The 14,987-nt window shown below is 43.4% G+C and overlaps 1 protein-coding gene across 1 annotated transcript in view; it reads right to left on the bottom strand.

Annotated features, from left to right (window-relative positions):
• The window catches only part of LOC126263475 (cytochrome P450 6k1-like), a 52,422-nt gene that overhangs the window by 25,469 nt on the left and 11,966 nt on the right, over window positions 1–14,987 (bottom strand). Inside the window, exons 4-6 of the mRNA XM_049960569.1 lie at window positions 12,002–12,264; window positions 6,390–6,571; window positions 310–531 (exon numbers count right to left, since the gene is read on the bottom strand). Of these exons, the coding sequence (XP_049816526.1) occupies window positions 310–531; window positions 6,390–6,571; window positions 12,002–12,264 (667 nt within the window). The remainder of the gene's footprint in view (window positions 1–309; window positions 532–6,389; window positions 6,572–12,001; window positions 12,265–14,987) is intronic.

The following is a 14,987-nucleotide window of genomic DNA, read 5'->3' as shown; positions in this document are numbered from 1 at the left end:
AGAAAGAAGTCTATGTAATGAAGCTTTCGGATTCAGTACTCAAACATCGACATGTGCCATTTTCTAGGAATTCTAATTAATTCATTCGGTATAGGGAGGTCTGTGTGGGCGTCCGTGTCTTGTACACAATTTTACTCTGCCACGAAATCTAACGGCAGCTTACAATGAGCTACAGAGTGAAAAATTATTTTAGGGTAGTTCCGTGGAATCTGTTGGGTCCTACAAATATAGATTGCCTGTGTAAAAAAGAAAAGAAGGCAGTCACTTAAGTTATGTCGGTTTATGTTGTGCTAGTCTGCAGAAACTCACCTGCGACGACTTTGTCCAGATACTTCATGCTGGAAATGGCCTCGTACGTCAACTGCCCTGCGTTCTCTTTCAGCGTCGCGTCCACCTCCTCGTGCAGCCGCTTCTGTACATCTTGATTGAGAGCCAGTTCGTAGAGCGCGAAACTCATGGTTGTCGACGATGTTTCGAATCCTGCGGCGTAAAACAGGATAGACTGTGCTGCCACGTCGTCGATCGAAAACTCTGTGAAACGAAATCGAGCCATTAGTTCAATTACTGTATCTGATAATAGTGAGTTCATCTCACTAACATCGCGTTCTGTCAACGAAGTAAAGCATTATGTAGTAGGATGAGAAAGGCTCTTTTGGTTGCTAGACGGTTTTGTTAGAGGCGAACCAGCTGGAATCTCACTCAACTTTTCTATGGAGCTGGCCACTCAGGAAAACCTGTAAGTAAGTCTTAATTTGCAAATGTATATGTTTCTTCTTGCCAGTTTTTTCATTGTATTTATTGTGATATTTAGGGACTGTGTATTTTCTAAAATTCAATAGTTATCACATGGTAATTTACGTTTACCGTTGTGTCTTAAAGCAGTGCAGCACAAGTCGGTGCTCCATAATAAGACATGGACTGACAATGTTTTCATCAGATAAGAACCAATAGCCGTAAAGTACTTTAGAAAAAGCAGTTTAAGCACCCTCTGTTTTATTTAATTTGGCGTGGTTGCATTTTCTGAACTAACTGACAGTAATTCTAGCAAACATTTTGTTTGTCTGCTGTACGACGACCTGTCAAAATTAAGAGTAGATTTCCTTCGTTACGGAGGTGGATCCGTGGTTTTGTGTGTTGTGGATTTCGGTAATTGCCGTCTCTTAATATCTAACTACAAAAGATATACGAGGCCTGTTCAGAAAGTAAGCTCCGATTGATTGCCAAATTGAAACCACAGTGAACATCAGAAATGTTTTACTTGTAACAATTAGCTACACCTTTCAGCAACTTCTCTACGTAGTCGCCGTTCTGACTTAGACTTTTGTCATAGCGTTGTACCAACTTTTCAATAGCCTCATCATAGAAGGCAGCCGCCAGTGCTTTCCGCCAATTCTCCACGCTGGCCTACACCTCGTTGTCTGTGTCAAAATGTTGTCTTCAAAGACAGCGGTTCATGTGACCAGAGATGGAACTCAGGGGGAGACAACTGCGGACTGTATTGTGGGTAATCTCACATTTCCATTTGAAAACGATGCAGGAGCATCTTCATTGCCCCTGCAGAATGCGGCTGAGAATTGTCTTGAAGAAGAAACAGCACGACAGTTATGTAATGTTAGCTGCATAGCTTCAGGCGAAATTTCTCACCAGGCCCTCGTACTTGGCGGCAGACACTATTTTCTAGACATCTTTACGCACTCACTGCGAGCTCAGAAATGAGAAGAGCGACGTGATGCTAACTGGGGTTATACTAGAGACACTACCCAACACATCTGTGCAAAGCATTATCGGATTTTCATAGTCGTTTCCATTTCGCGACCGATCGGAGCTTACTTTCTGAACGCCCCTCGTATTTTACAGACGTTATATTGTGAGTAACCCTTTTCCGCTAGTCTTAGCTATGTTTCGGGTAGGACGGTTTTTGAAAATGAGTAACTTTGAATTTTTACAATCAAGAATGAATCTACATAAACACTCCACAAGACAGCGTACAGTGGATGGCGAAGAGTACTGAATACTGCTACCATTGATTCTCTCTCCTGTTCCATTCTCGTATTGAGCGAGAAAGAAGTATCTGTGTAATGGAGTCTCTATGTATCCATTCTCTCTTATATTTTCCTTATGTTGGTTACGAGAGACACACCTTGGTAGCACCATAATGGCAACAGTTATCTTCGAATATTTCTTCTTCCCAGTCTATCTTAATCCACTGCCGGATATAGGTCTCTTCCACACGTTTCTGTCGTCTTCGATTTGGAGCCACGAGGTACCATAGCGTTCCAGCCACCAGCTTCACGTCATCAAGCCATCTCTTTTGAGGTCTTCTAGTTCCTTCTTGTGATCCCATGGTCTCCAGTGAACAAATCCAGGGCTCCACCTGCTGTAACCTTGTCGAGCTACGTATCAAACCCATTGCCACTTCAGTCTTGCAACTCTTTCTGGGACATCTACATTTGTTCTAATGTCCCCTGAACAAATCCTAACCCTGAGGCTGACTCCTAGCATCTTTCCTTCTATGACTCGTTATGTGCGCTGTAGTTTATGAGCAGCTATCTTAGATCCTTAGTCAGAGTCTTAGTTTCCAGACTGTAGGTTGTAACTGGCACTACGCACATATTACAGACATCATTTGGGACATCCTCGTTGGTCAGGATAAATCTTAGTTTCAGGAATTTTGCCCAGCTTTGTCCCACTCTGAGAGGAATTTCTGCATTTTGATCGTTTTTCCCTAGTTTAATTTTGTCTCCAAGATAGGTGTATTCATCAACAACATCTGTAGACTCGTTTCCTACTATAAGTGATTGATTGTCTGGGTTTACAATTTTTATTTCATTGCCAATGTTTGAGAAGGCATGATTTAACAATTCGATCACAGTCTTTAGTTCTTCTAAATCTTCATTTATGACGACAACATCATCGTGAGATGGTTCTGATATGGGGCATCGTTTTTAATCCTCTGTTACTCCAGTCTAGTGATTTGGATACATCCTTCAACGCGAGGGTGAACAGTTTCGAAGAGATGGTTCAGCTTGGCGAACTCCCTTGGCGACTGGGATCTTACTGGTAATAAAGTCTTCATCCACTCTGTCATTTCTGCCTGTTCATAGACGTGTTTCAGGAATTATGTATACCTAGAATTTATCCTGCCATTTTCGAGAGCATCCATGATTGCCAAAATCTCGACGGAGTCGAAAGCTTTTCGACAGTCTAGAAGGCCAAATGAAATCCGATGTTAGGCACGGTTGTTTCTTCAAGAAGAAGGCGGACAGTCTGGATTTGACATATAGTCGAAAACTTCCCGAAACCCGCTTACTCAATAGGCTGACAGAAATCCAGTTCTCTTGTGTGGCGGTTTGTTACAATTTTAATCAGGAGTTTCTAAAGATGTGGTAAACTAACTGAACGATAGTTATCAACGTTTTCCTTAGCACCCTTCAGCATTTTTCCATTTTTTGTATTCTTCCAGAGTTAATGCATTTTTTTGATTAGTATCCTCACAACTTCCAGCAGGTTACTTCCACCTAGTTTCAGCATTTCATTTTTCATCATATCCTCCTCGAGGATATTTGCTGTTTGTTGTTTGAGTGCATTTTCCACTTCAGCAGCGATTACTTCCCGGGCTTCTTCCTGTGTACTCATTCAACGCTACTTTTTCTTCTTCAGATGGTCTCTCAATGGATGGACAATGCAGGTCTTGGTAGAAACCTTAACAATTTCAGTAACATTACGTCCATCTGTGGCTATCTCTCCTTTCCTTTTCTTGAGTTTCGTAATTGTACGTCTTCCTGTAGACATGTTGATCTTCAAAATTTGGGCTGTTTTCAATGGTCTGCAGTCAGATTATTCTTAAATTTCTTAAGATCTTTTCTTATTCCATTTGGATAGTCTTATTCTGAGATGTATGTTCTGCTGCATCCGTGTCCAATGTCTTTCTTTCATGAGCTAACGAAAGTAGCCTGCTATTTTCAGAGTCCTGGAGTGGGACGTCGTTTGCTGCAATTTGGGAGCTTGTTGTAATTACCACAACGAATTCGTTCACTTGTAAAGACTTCGTACCTTGCGTCAGATCAAGTTTCCCAGATAAAGGTTGCTGAAATGATGCTTTCTGTTAACTTAAGTCATTTGATCGTGGAGAAGTGTACTGCCTTATCATTTTTTGATCATTTAAGTTTTAGATCAAATGTAAAAGTTCGCTCGAAGTAGTCTAAAGTCACTTCCGTGTCGACGCTACTAAGTACAGAGACATCTTTGCAGTTCAGTTTTTTTTTAGTGTAAAATACGTTTACATGAAAAAAGTGTAATATCTATTTTTTAAATTTAAACAATCCTTATTAGCAATCTCTTATAAAATATTGGTAATTAAGAATTTATAATTTCAGTGAAAATTAGATTTTTGTGAAACATGTAATTTGAAAAAGAAGACGCGCAGCTTTCATAAAAATGGTAAATCGATATGTGTTAATTAGCATCTATTTGATGAATTTGATGTTTGAATAGCGAATGTATTCGAAATGAAAGAAAAAATAAAGAAAACAATAATGACCGGAAAGAGACTCGAAATAGCGGTCACCAGTTTCGAGCGCTACTGATTTTTTTCCCACTTTTATGCGTTTTTCGCTTCAGAGACATGATCGTAGTACATGAACCTTTGTTTACAAAGTGGAACTGGGTGGAACTCGAATCCTGCTCCCCACGAGGCAGGCAAATATTCTGCCACAGAGCCATCCTCTCTGCCGAAATACAAACATTACTTTAGGGTATTAAAGCTACAGGGAAAACTTCAAAATCGATTTTCTCGAGAATATTTGAGAGCTGCATCTAACTGCTTCGGTTGATTGATATGTGAGTTCTGGAGTTAATGTTGTTGTTGTTGTGGTCTTCAGTCCTGAGACTGGTTTGATGCAGCTCTCCATGCTACTCTACCCTGTGAAAGCTTCTTCATCTCCCAGTACTTACTGCAACCTACATCCTTCTGAATCTGCTTAGTGTATTCATCTCTTGGTCTCCCTCTACGATTTTTACCCTCCACGCTGCCCTCCAATGCTAAATTTGTGATCCCTTGATGCCTCAGAACATGTCCTACCAACCTGTCCCTTCTTGTCAAGTTGTGCCACAAACTCCTCTTCTCCCTAATTCTATTCAATACTTCCTCGTTAGTTATGTGATTTACCCAGCTAATTTTCAGCATTCTTCTGTAGCACCACATTTCGAAAGCTTCTATTCTCTTCTTGTCTAAACTATTTATCGTCCACGTTTCACTTCCATAGATGGCTACACTCCATACAAATACTTTCAGAAACGGCTTCCTGACACTTAAATCTATACTCGATGTTAACAAATTTCTCTTCTTCAGAAACGCTTTCCTTGCCATTGCCAGTCTACATTTTATATCCGCTCTACTTCGACCATCATCAGTTATTTTTCTCTCCAAATAGCAAAACTCCTTTACTACTTTAAGTCTCTCATTTCATAATTTAATTGCCTCAGCATCACCGACTTAATTCGACTACATTCCATTATCCTCGTTTTGCTTTTGTTGATGTTCATCTTATATCCTCCTTTCAAGACACTGTCCATTCCGTTCAACTGCTCTTCCAAGTCCTTTGCTGTCTCTGACAGAATTACAATGTCATCGGCGAACCTCAAAGTTTTTACTTCTTCTCCATGAATTTTAATACCTACTCCGAATTTTTCTTTTGTTTCCTTTACTGCTTGCTCAATATACAAATTGAATCACTAATTCCCACTATATCTAACTTTAACCTATCCATTTCCCTTTTTAAATTTTCTAACCTACCTACCCGAATAAGGGATCTGACATTCCACGCTCCGATCCGTAGAACGCCAGTTTTTTTTCTCCTGATAACGACCTCCTCTTGAGTAGTCCCCGCCCGGAGATCCGAATGGGGGACTATTTTACCTCCGAAATATTTTACCCAAGAGGACGCCATCATCATTTAACCATACAGTAAAGTTGCATGCCCTCGGGAAAAATTACGGCTGTAGTTTCCCCTTGCTTTCAGCCGTTCGCAGTACCAGCATAGTTAATGTACCGCAAGTATAAAAAATTACAATATTGCGGTTACTGTGTGATCTCCTTGTTACTATTACTGCTAAATACTTACATGATACGAAGTGCTCAAAATATTCATTACTAATCTCGTAATTAGGCACTATCCTGTTCTTTCTCTTTGTGATGATATGTGGGATATTCACATTGGCTCCATCTTATGAATATCATTCCCGGTATAAGAGCGTAAAAATAATAATAAAAATATTAATGCGATTCGCGCCTTCAGCTGTTTCTGAATAAAATAACATTCCAGATACTTGTTGAAGAAGTGACAAACTTGTCTGACCACACGTTTGTTGAGTTATATGTTCATACTTACTCCAGTTATCAACTTCTTGGGATCCCGTTTTGCTTTGTTCGTCAATGAAACCCTTGTTCTTGAGCTGTATCATCAGGTGCAGGAAGTCATTGCGGACAACGCTGTGTTGTTCGCGGTACTCCACAGTACTCTTCACCACATCCTGAAAGTATATCATGACGTCTCTAGCGCCTCCCTTTAACCTGAAAATAAGGGAAACAAATTTACATTCAATGTCATGAAGTTAGTAGTAAGGTTACATCTCAACCGAAGGAAGGTACTTTCCCCAGCTTTATTTGATGATGCTCAATCGATAACAATGGCCATCGATCGTTTTTGTAGTATTCAGAATTCGTTAATCAAATATACATGAAATGTGATTTAATGCACACGTGGTTGTCAAAATACACTACACATAGCCAATTTTCTCTTGGGTAGAAATGTTTTTAATAGTATATGCCAAACAGTGATGACCCAGAAGACATGCTTGGATGTGAACATACACACACTAAAAAAACTTTTGCATCACCCCGGTTCCCAGAACCCCCGGAGATAGGCTTTGGTTGTGATATTGTATCACAGACACAGTCCCTTTGACTGTTCAGAGATGGCACTAAACCCGCCCAAAGATGTAAACAACCATGAATGAGTAGCGCCAGTTTCAGTCATTCCACGTGGAAGGAGGTACACGGCTCGATTTGTCTGTAGTTCAACCATGCCTAGACCGCCAATAACGCTGTCCGATTGCGTCCGCATTGTTACTTTGTGCCAGGAACGGCTCTCAACAACGGAAGTGTCTACGTGTCTCGGAGTGAACCAAACTGTGCGCAATAGGCTGCATGATGCGCAACTTCGCTCCCTACGTCCATGGCGAAGACCATCTTTGCAACCACGACACCATGCAACGAGGTACAGATGGGCCCAACAACATGCTGTATGGACTGCTCAGGATTGGCATCACGTTCTCGTCACCGATGAGTGTCGCATATGCTTTCAACCAGACAATCGTCAGAGACGTGTTTGGAGGCAACCCGGTCAGGGTCAATGCCTTAGACACACTGTCCAGCGAGTGCAGCAAGGTAGAAGTTCCCTGCTGTTTTGGGGTGGCACTATGTGAGGCCGATGTACGCCATGGTGGTTATGGAAGGCGCCGTTACGGTAGTACGATACGTGAATCCCATCCTCCGACCGATAGTGCAACCATATCGGCAGCATATAGGCGAAGCAGTCGTCTTCATCCACGCCAATTCGCACCCCTATCGTGCACATCTTGTGAATGACTTCCTTCAGGATAACGACATCGCTCGACTAGAGTGGCCAGCATGTTCTACAGACATTAACCCTATCGAACATGCCTGGGATAGATTCAAAAGGTCTGTTTATGGACGACGTGACCCACCAACCACTCTGAGGGATCTACGCCGAATCGCCGTTAAGGGGTGGGACAATCTGGACCAACAGTGCCTTGATTGACTTGTGGATAGTATGCCACACTGAACACAGGCATGCATCAATGCAAGAGGACGTACTACTGGGTATTAGAGGTACCGGTGTGTACGGCAATCAGGACCAACATCTCCGAAAGTCTCGCTGTATGGTGGTACAACATGCAATGTGTGGTTTTCATGAGCAATAAAAAGGGCGGAAATGATGTTTATGTTGATCTCTATTCCAGGTTTCTGTACAGGTACCGGAACTCTCGGAACCGAAGTGATTAAAGACTTTTTTTGATGTGTGTAACTTCATCATACACGCACATGGGTATGTAAATGATTAGAGCTGCAATTCTCGGTGACAAGTAGAACGACTAGTCGAGTGAATTAGTCTTGTTCATCTTTAGTGTTAACAGGCCTGGTAGGGAATACAGTGGTGGAAATCAGTATAAAGGTATGGACATTTGCTGGAAAATTAACATTGTCCATTGGAATAGTTGTACACAATGTATTTGGAACAGTATGAAATTCCATATACCGACAAATGCAGTCAAATGGTATCGCATTTGACACCAGTAGGACAGTATATAAGAAGACAACAACGATTCAGATGGTAGAGGGTCGAAGTAGGTGTAAAGTCAGTTGGCTCTATGCAGTGTTAGTGTCTGCGTTCATGCCTTTATTGCAGATAGTAAACATACGCCATTAGTGACTATGCGTGCTGTGTACATAAACCACGATTGTGACTGTGCTGCGCGGAAAACAGTTATCAGGTGACGAAAAAGCAAAAATCTGTACGTAAAAGAAAATGGGACACTGTAAGCGTCAAACTGTCAACAAGTTGAACTGGTCAGTTTCGTTGGATAATTTACGTGAGATTGGGCCCATGATATGGAGAGAACGGACATAGCCCAGATTTTGAGCTTCGTGGAAAATCTTTGGAGAATACTTGCAAGCGTGTTTATCGAAATGGAAGGCAATCTGAAGCTGTTGTAAGCTGAAAGAGCGATACGACAAGAGTAGTCGATAATTTCAATGCAAGAACTGCAACCCCTGACAAAATCAATGCCGAAGAGAATTTTTTAGGTAATTAGGAGAAGCGGAAGTTGCACAAAGTACTATCAATGCAATAACACAAGAGCACGGTGAGTGCCTTTGTATCAGTTACCACCCAGGAAATGCAAACGCCTTATTTTTTTACTTGTTTTATAAAATGAACTATGTAATTCAATCATGATTATTTAAGTCTTATATGTATATTTATTCATAGTAAATTCGATAAGCGTCTGCTTCAGGCTATTTTAAAAATATCGGAAATCTGATACATCGATATTTAAAAAACGTATCATTATTAACCATCGATGTAACGAAGAAAGTATCAAAACATCGACAAATACTATCGACGTACAGACCTAAAAAAATATTGGCTGCACGTTGTAAATATACTGCCGCGTTTAGAGCTGTATATTTAAGTACTGATTTATTATTAGATATTCTGCAGGTCAACAAGGTAGCTGCCTGCTTACCCCCTTAGAGAAGAGTCGAAAGGAAAACGATCCACGTTCACGCTTGTCGATAACCACTTTGCTAACAATGGTAACTGCACGTAAGTGGCGCAATTAACAGGTGTCCGATAAGTCTGTCGTTCGGATTCGTCATACATCTAATTTGTCCGGAACACCTCATGTCAACTTCCCTGTTTTTTCATTTCTGCAAACGCCAGCGACCTTGTAATTGTAGTGTCAAAGTTGCATGGTGGAGTTAAACGTTGCACTTTCCGCTGGTAGCGCGGAGCGCCGATTACGTCAGCATTTCTCCTACCGCCGTCATTTAGATTTTTGTTCATCATTTTGAGCAGCTGATTTTGAAGAACACCGATCGGAAATCTTGTTATTCTATTCACACACCCGCTTCCGCTTCGCCGCAGTGAATCGGACTTCATTGAGACAGCTATATTTGCTTCACTCAGTCACAGAGGAAGCCTGGACATGATGAACGCTCAAAAAGTAGGAAGACTGCTTCACACAGTGAAAGTAAACTTATATTCCACTACAATTTCAAATATTTGCTGAAAATTGCGGAAAATATATAACATAAAATAAAAATATCGGCATTTGATATTGCTGTTTCGGTGTCGACATATACATATACTTACGTATCTACACTTCTTGTAAAATATGTCAATATATCGATATTTTATCAAAAGTCCTACTTCAGACCCTTTCGTGGAACCCTGCGTTTATACTGATTTCCAATACTGTGTAAAAGGTGTGAATACCGTCCGGTGTTGAGTGATCATTATCAAGTACACGGTGAAGTCACGTACTCGTTTTAGACAGGAATTATCAACACCTGACTATTTGAAAGGGGCCTCATTTTCCGTCTTCATTTCCCCAGCTGTTCGAATCGTTTAACATGTATAATAATCGGGCATTCGGACGTGGCAGCGGCCCTGTGTTGGACTGTATGGCACTACGCGGGCAGGTATACACCTTGTCAATGCTCCCATCGACCACGTATGACCACCACAAGGGAATATCACCGTATTGTGCCGTGAGCGCTTCGCAATCCTTTTCTCTTCTGCGTCTGTTGTCCCAGAACAAGTAACGGACTCCCTGTAGCGTTCTGGGCCATTCCGTACAATTACTGGCAGAGTAGCAGCAGCCATGTCACTGAATTACCACCCTGTGCATAGGCTGCCTTTAAGACCAGAACACAAACAGGTCCCACGTTCAAACTAGTCAATTCCCTAAAAAACACGCTCAGAGCGTCGTTGCGCGAAAGCTGTAGGGAGACACGACTTAGAACAAACAGACACCACACAGAATGTTAGACTCTTGAGGCATATAAATGTCTGTATTTTAAGTCGGGAACACTCGTCATCGCCGGAAGGTAGCAGAGCAACACCGGACAGGCGAGACAATGGGCTCTGCTAGCTGCAGTCATGCGTTTCAGACTGGGCTGCACCTGCCATATGCAGTAAGCCCTTCACAGGACTTGGTGTCTCAGCCCTGCCAATCTGCCACCTGCACTGAGTTCCTAGTGGGGTTCAGTGCCACAACACGAGTCACCAGCCGACTTCGTCCAAGGGTATCAGGCAGCTCACAGCTGCGTTCCGTCGCAATGGTGCAAGTAGGGCAAGGGGCTGCCAAGCCTACAGGACCTCGAGGGAAGTAATGTACGCACCACCATGGTGGTAGCGTGCAGAAGCGAGGGGCCGCCTCCCATGTGGGGTGCCATCGCAGCACAACTCCAAGTGCCACTGACGTCAACGCCCATGGCCTGCAGGGGCTACCGGCCTTAGCAGCACAAGGTGACAGCACAGCAGCACCAGTCAGAAACCGCCACCAGTTCATTGACCTAAGTCAGTGTCAGCGAGAAAAGCCTATCGAGCTACGCCACGTACCAAGATCAATAAAGTTCTTTCTAATTCTTAACAGTGTTTGCCCCATACCTCACGGCCAGTCACCACCAGTCACTCGTCCCCGAGGGTCCCCAGTTCGTTACACTTATAATCCCATGGAAATGACTGGCCTCCTTTTAAACAGCGGCTGTAACTCACCAGTCAACTTCCCGACAATTGTTAACTACTGGTTCTAATTATCAATGAGTGGTTTCATGTAGATGTTCGCCGGCCGCGGTGGTCTCGCGGTTCTAGGCACGCAGTCCGGAACCGTGCGACTGCTACGGTCGCAGGTTCAAATCCTGCCTCGGGCATGGATGTGTGTGATGTCCTTAGGTTAGTTAGGTTTAAGTAGTTCTAAGTTCTAGGGGACTGATAACCACAGCAGTTGAGTCCCATAGTGCTCAGAGCCATGTAGATGTTCAATGCTTGAAGAAACTCAAAATGGTTCAAATGGCTCTGAGCACTATGGGCCTCAACTGCTGTGGTCATCAGTCCCCTAGAACTTAGAACTACTTAACCTAACTAACCTAAGGACATCACACACACCCATGCCCGAGGCAGGATTCGAACCTGCGACCGTGGCAGCAGCGCGGCTCCGGACTTGAGCGCCTAGAACCGCACGGCCACCGTGGCCGGCTTGAAGAAATTCATGGGGTCTGTTCCCCCCCGGTCTTTATCAAGTTAAAGAGTGTGTTACACTGTTTTAGTAAGTCTCATGGGGCTGACAGATTTTTCTCTGCTATCGTTACAATGTGATACGTTTTACAGAGTAAATGTACATTTAAACTACTCACCTTAGAGCTTTAGCCACAACTGGAATGAACCTGTACATGAGATTGGCAATCCTCGACTTAATCGAAAATTCGAATAATTTTCGTCCCCAGCGGCGGAACTCTGCGTCCGGGTTTCGTTGAGAATTACTCTCGAGTCCGAAACCGACGGAGGCGATGATGTCGGTGGTGAATCTGGCGGCTATTTCCCGCATCTCCAGGATCTGGCCCTTCTTCGCTGGCTCCTCCAACACCTCCACCAATTGGCGTCCACAGTCCTGCATTGTCTGCAAGGAAGAGGAGACCGTTGATTGTAAAGGTTCTCATACAATTTTTTCCGATATACAGGACGATTAAAAAAACATTTACAATCCGACATGGTACATCAGGCATACAACAAGGATCAGTAACCACACAGGAACCGGAGGTGTCAAAGACCATCCGCGGCTACTAAACTGCGTCGCATTTGTTTAGTCAGTGTGCTACAAATGGATGCCCACTACAAGAGATACTCAAAGTTTGTTAAGATGCATTGAGATACTCCTGACACCTCGTTTATCTCGAAGACATCCTGCTGCCACAACTATCCTGTCCACTAGGTGCTCCAACGATGTAACAGATGATTCATACACAAGGTTCTTCAGATACCCCCCCTCCCCCCCCCCCCCCGGAAAAATATCGATTGGGGGCAGACAGGGTGATCAACGTGGCCATGTGACTGGCCCACCGCGACCAATCCAGTGGCTGGGAAAGGTCGCCTACGGATGTGCCCTCACTTGCCTACTGAGATTCACAGCGGCTCCATCATGCTGAAATCAAATGCGGCGACGAATAGGCAAGGGAACATCAATTAGAGTGTATGGCGTAACCTCTCGAAGGAATTCTAGATACGTGTGAAGAAAAGTCGGTCTGGAGGAATGCACGGCCCAATTAAACAGTTTCCGACGATGCCAGTCCACATGTAACGGTAGCGCCCTCTCGTGCCTTTTGCGAGCCCCGCTTCCTACGTATATGATTACAGACCGCAGTTGTGTGCCCAATGTGCCTTATCACCCTGTATACTTAACAATACAATTATAATCTGGCTACTCAAATTTGCGTCGTATATTAACAAATATTTGTGAAAATGTCAACGCTCAGAAGGAATGAACCGAATGAGTCCATTTCGGATGGTATGTGTATAGCAGTGTAACAGCAGTAAGTGGTTACGCTCACACACAGATGGTGTACACTTACGCATGGCTGAGCGCTCTCTTGTGTGGGTGGTCAAAAATGTATTTCTTTAAAAACGCACCTACAGTGAAGTTCAGTCAAAGGAAATGGAAGCTTGGAAGAAATATACGTATGCGTCGTGAAAGTAATAGAGCGTCTCAGTTAATCTGATTGATGCAGGGTGTTCGGCCGCCGGATTATGTATCTTTCGGCTCGCAAAGGGCACATTAGCTGCACTGGTAGTACGTATGGGGTTACAGTGAACAGAAAAAGGTTATTCCCAGCGATGAGCGGATAGTGGGTGAAGCAGTACGGCAACAAGAAAGGATTATCGAGATCATATTCGTGTACTCACAACGAACGTACTGCTTAGTCGGTGTCAGAACCTGTGGAGTGTACAAGGAACTGGTGTGAAGCAAACGAAATGACAATTGCATAAAAACTACAACTTGCCTAAAGGTAATTATCTGTAAATCCAAATGTACCATTTAAATCATGCAACAATTATCCACGGTGTTCATTTTAACTCAAGACACTGGAATATATCGAAAACTACTCGTCGGATCAAAAAGAGGTATAATTCCAATTTCTTTGTGTTGGAGAGGGACATCCAACGACACCACACTCGACCTGCCACCCGAAGTCGTGCGTGGGTGGCTGAGGGCAGCTTCGAAATCTTCAATGGGAAGCACAGTTTTTATTGCAGATTACGATTCTACGGCAAAATCTACATACGTTTTGTCTGAAGCATTTTCTTCGTTTCGCCACAGACGGCTCTGTAACCGGAGGAGTATAAATGGATACACAGTCGTAATTTGCGACATGCTACTCAATGGCCCTTGAATATCCAATGGCACCGCCGTGTAGCGAACGACGACGTATCATAACAGGAAGTGCACTGTGACCGGAGCTCACATATCGTGCAGACGTAGAACAGATAGCGGTTCTAAACATTGCAAAACTTGCGAAGTGTTTATTCGCTGCGCACATACTTATCATTTGGAGAACAGACGTGCAAGTGGTCGATGAAGGTTGCAACCACAGCAGAAAAAACTGAAATGATCCTGATTTACAGAGAAAGTAGGAGAAATATCGAGATTGCACGCCGAGCATTTTCCAGAGGAAGCTTTTACAGGAGAAGCTAATGAGATAGCTGTATAGCTGTGCTAGCGGCCGTGCACCACAACCCACGGATAAGCGCCCAATTATGTCACGGCTCTGGTATGTCACAATACTGCATCGTCATCAGTATCATCCACTCCACGCGTTACTGCATCAAGAAATTCATGGCGCCGATTTCCATGACCGATAGTGTTTTGTGAATGGGACGTCAAATGGTTCAAATGGCTCTGAGAACTACGGGACTCAACTGCTGAGGTCATAAGTTCCATAGAACTTAGAACTACTTACACCTAACTAACCTAAGGACATCACACACATCCATGCCTGAGGCAGGATTCGAACCCGCGACCGTAGCGGTCGCGCGGTTCCGGAATGTAGCGCCTAGAACTGCTTGGCCACTCCGGCCGGCAATGGGACGTCAACCAATGCAAACGAGTCAAGGTTCCTTTTTTCTTCATATATCATTAAGGGCACCATTAGGCTCATCTTTGCATCCCCAACTAGAGCTGCAATACGTCTGAATTTCCCCCGATCTCTCCTAGTGTTGAGGGCGTCCGGAGGTGTACTGGAGGGATTTTTATACAACTGTCCGGGTTAAACATGGACCTTTTTTCATGCCTGTGGAAATTCGACTGTAATAAACCTGAGCGAAAATTCATTAAAGGAGGGTCGAACT

Source organism: Schistocerca nitens, chromosome 6, assembly GCF_023898315.1.
Source record: "Schistocerca nitens isolate TAMUIC-IGC-003100 chromosome 6, iqSchNite1.1, whole genome shotgun sequence".
In the NCBI taxonomy this organism is placed as follows: domain Eukaryota; kingdom Metazoa; phylum Arthropoda; class Insecta; order Orthoptera; family Acrididae; genus Schistocerca; species Schistocerca nitens.
This window is presented reverse-complemented; position numbering and strand designations above follow the sequence as displayed.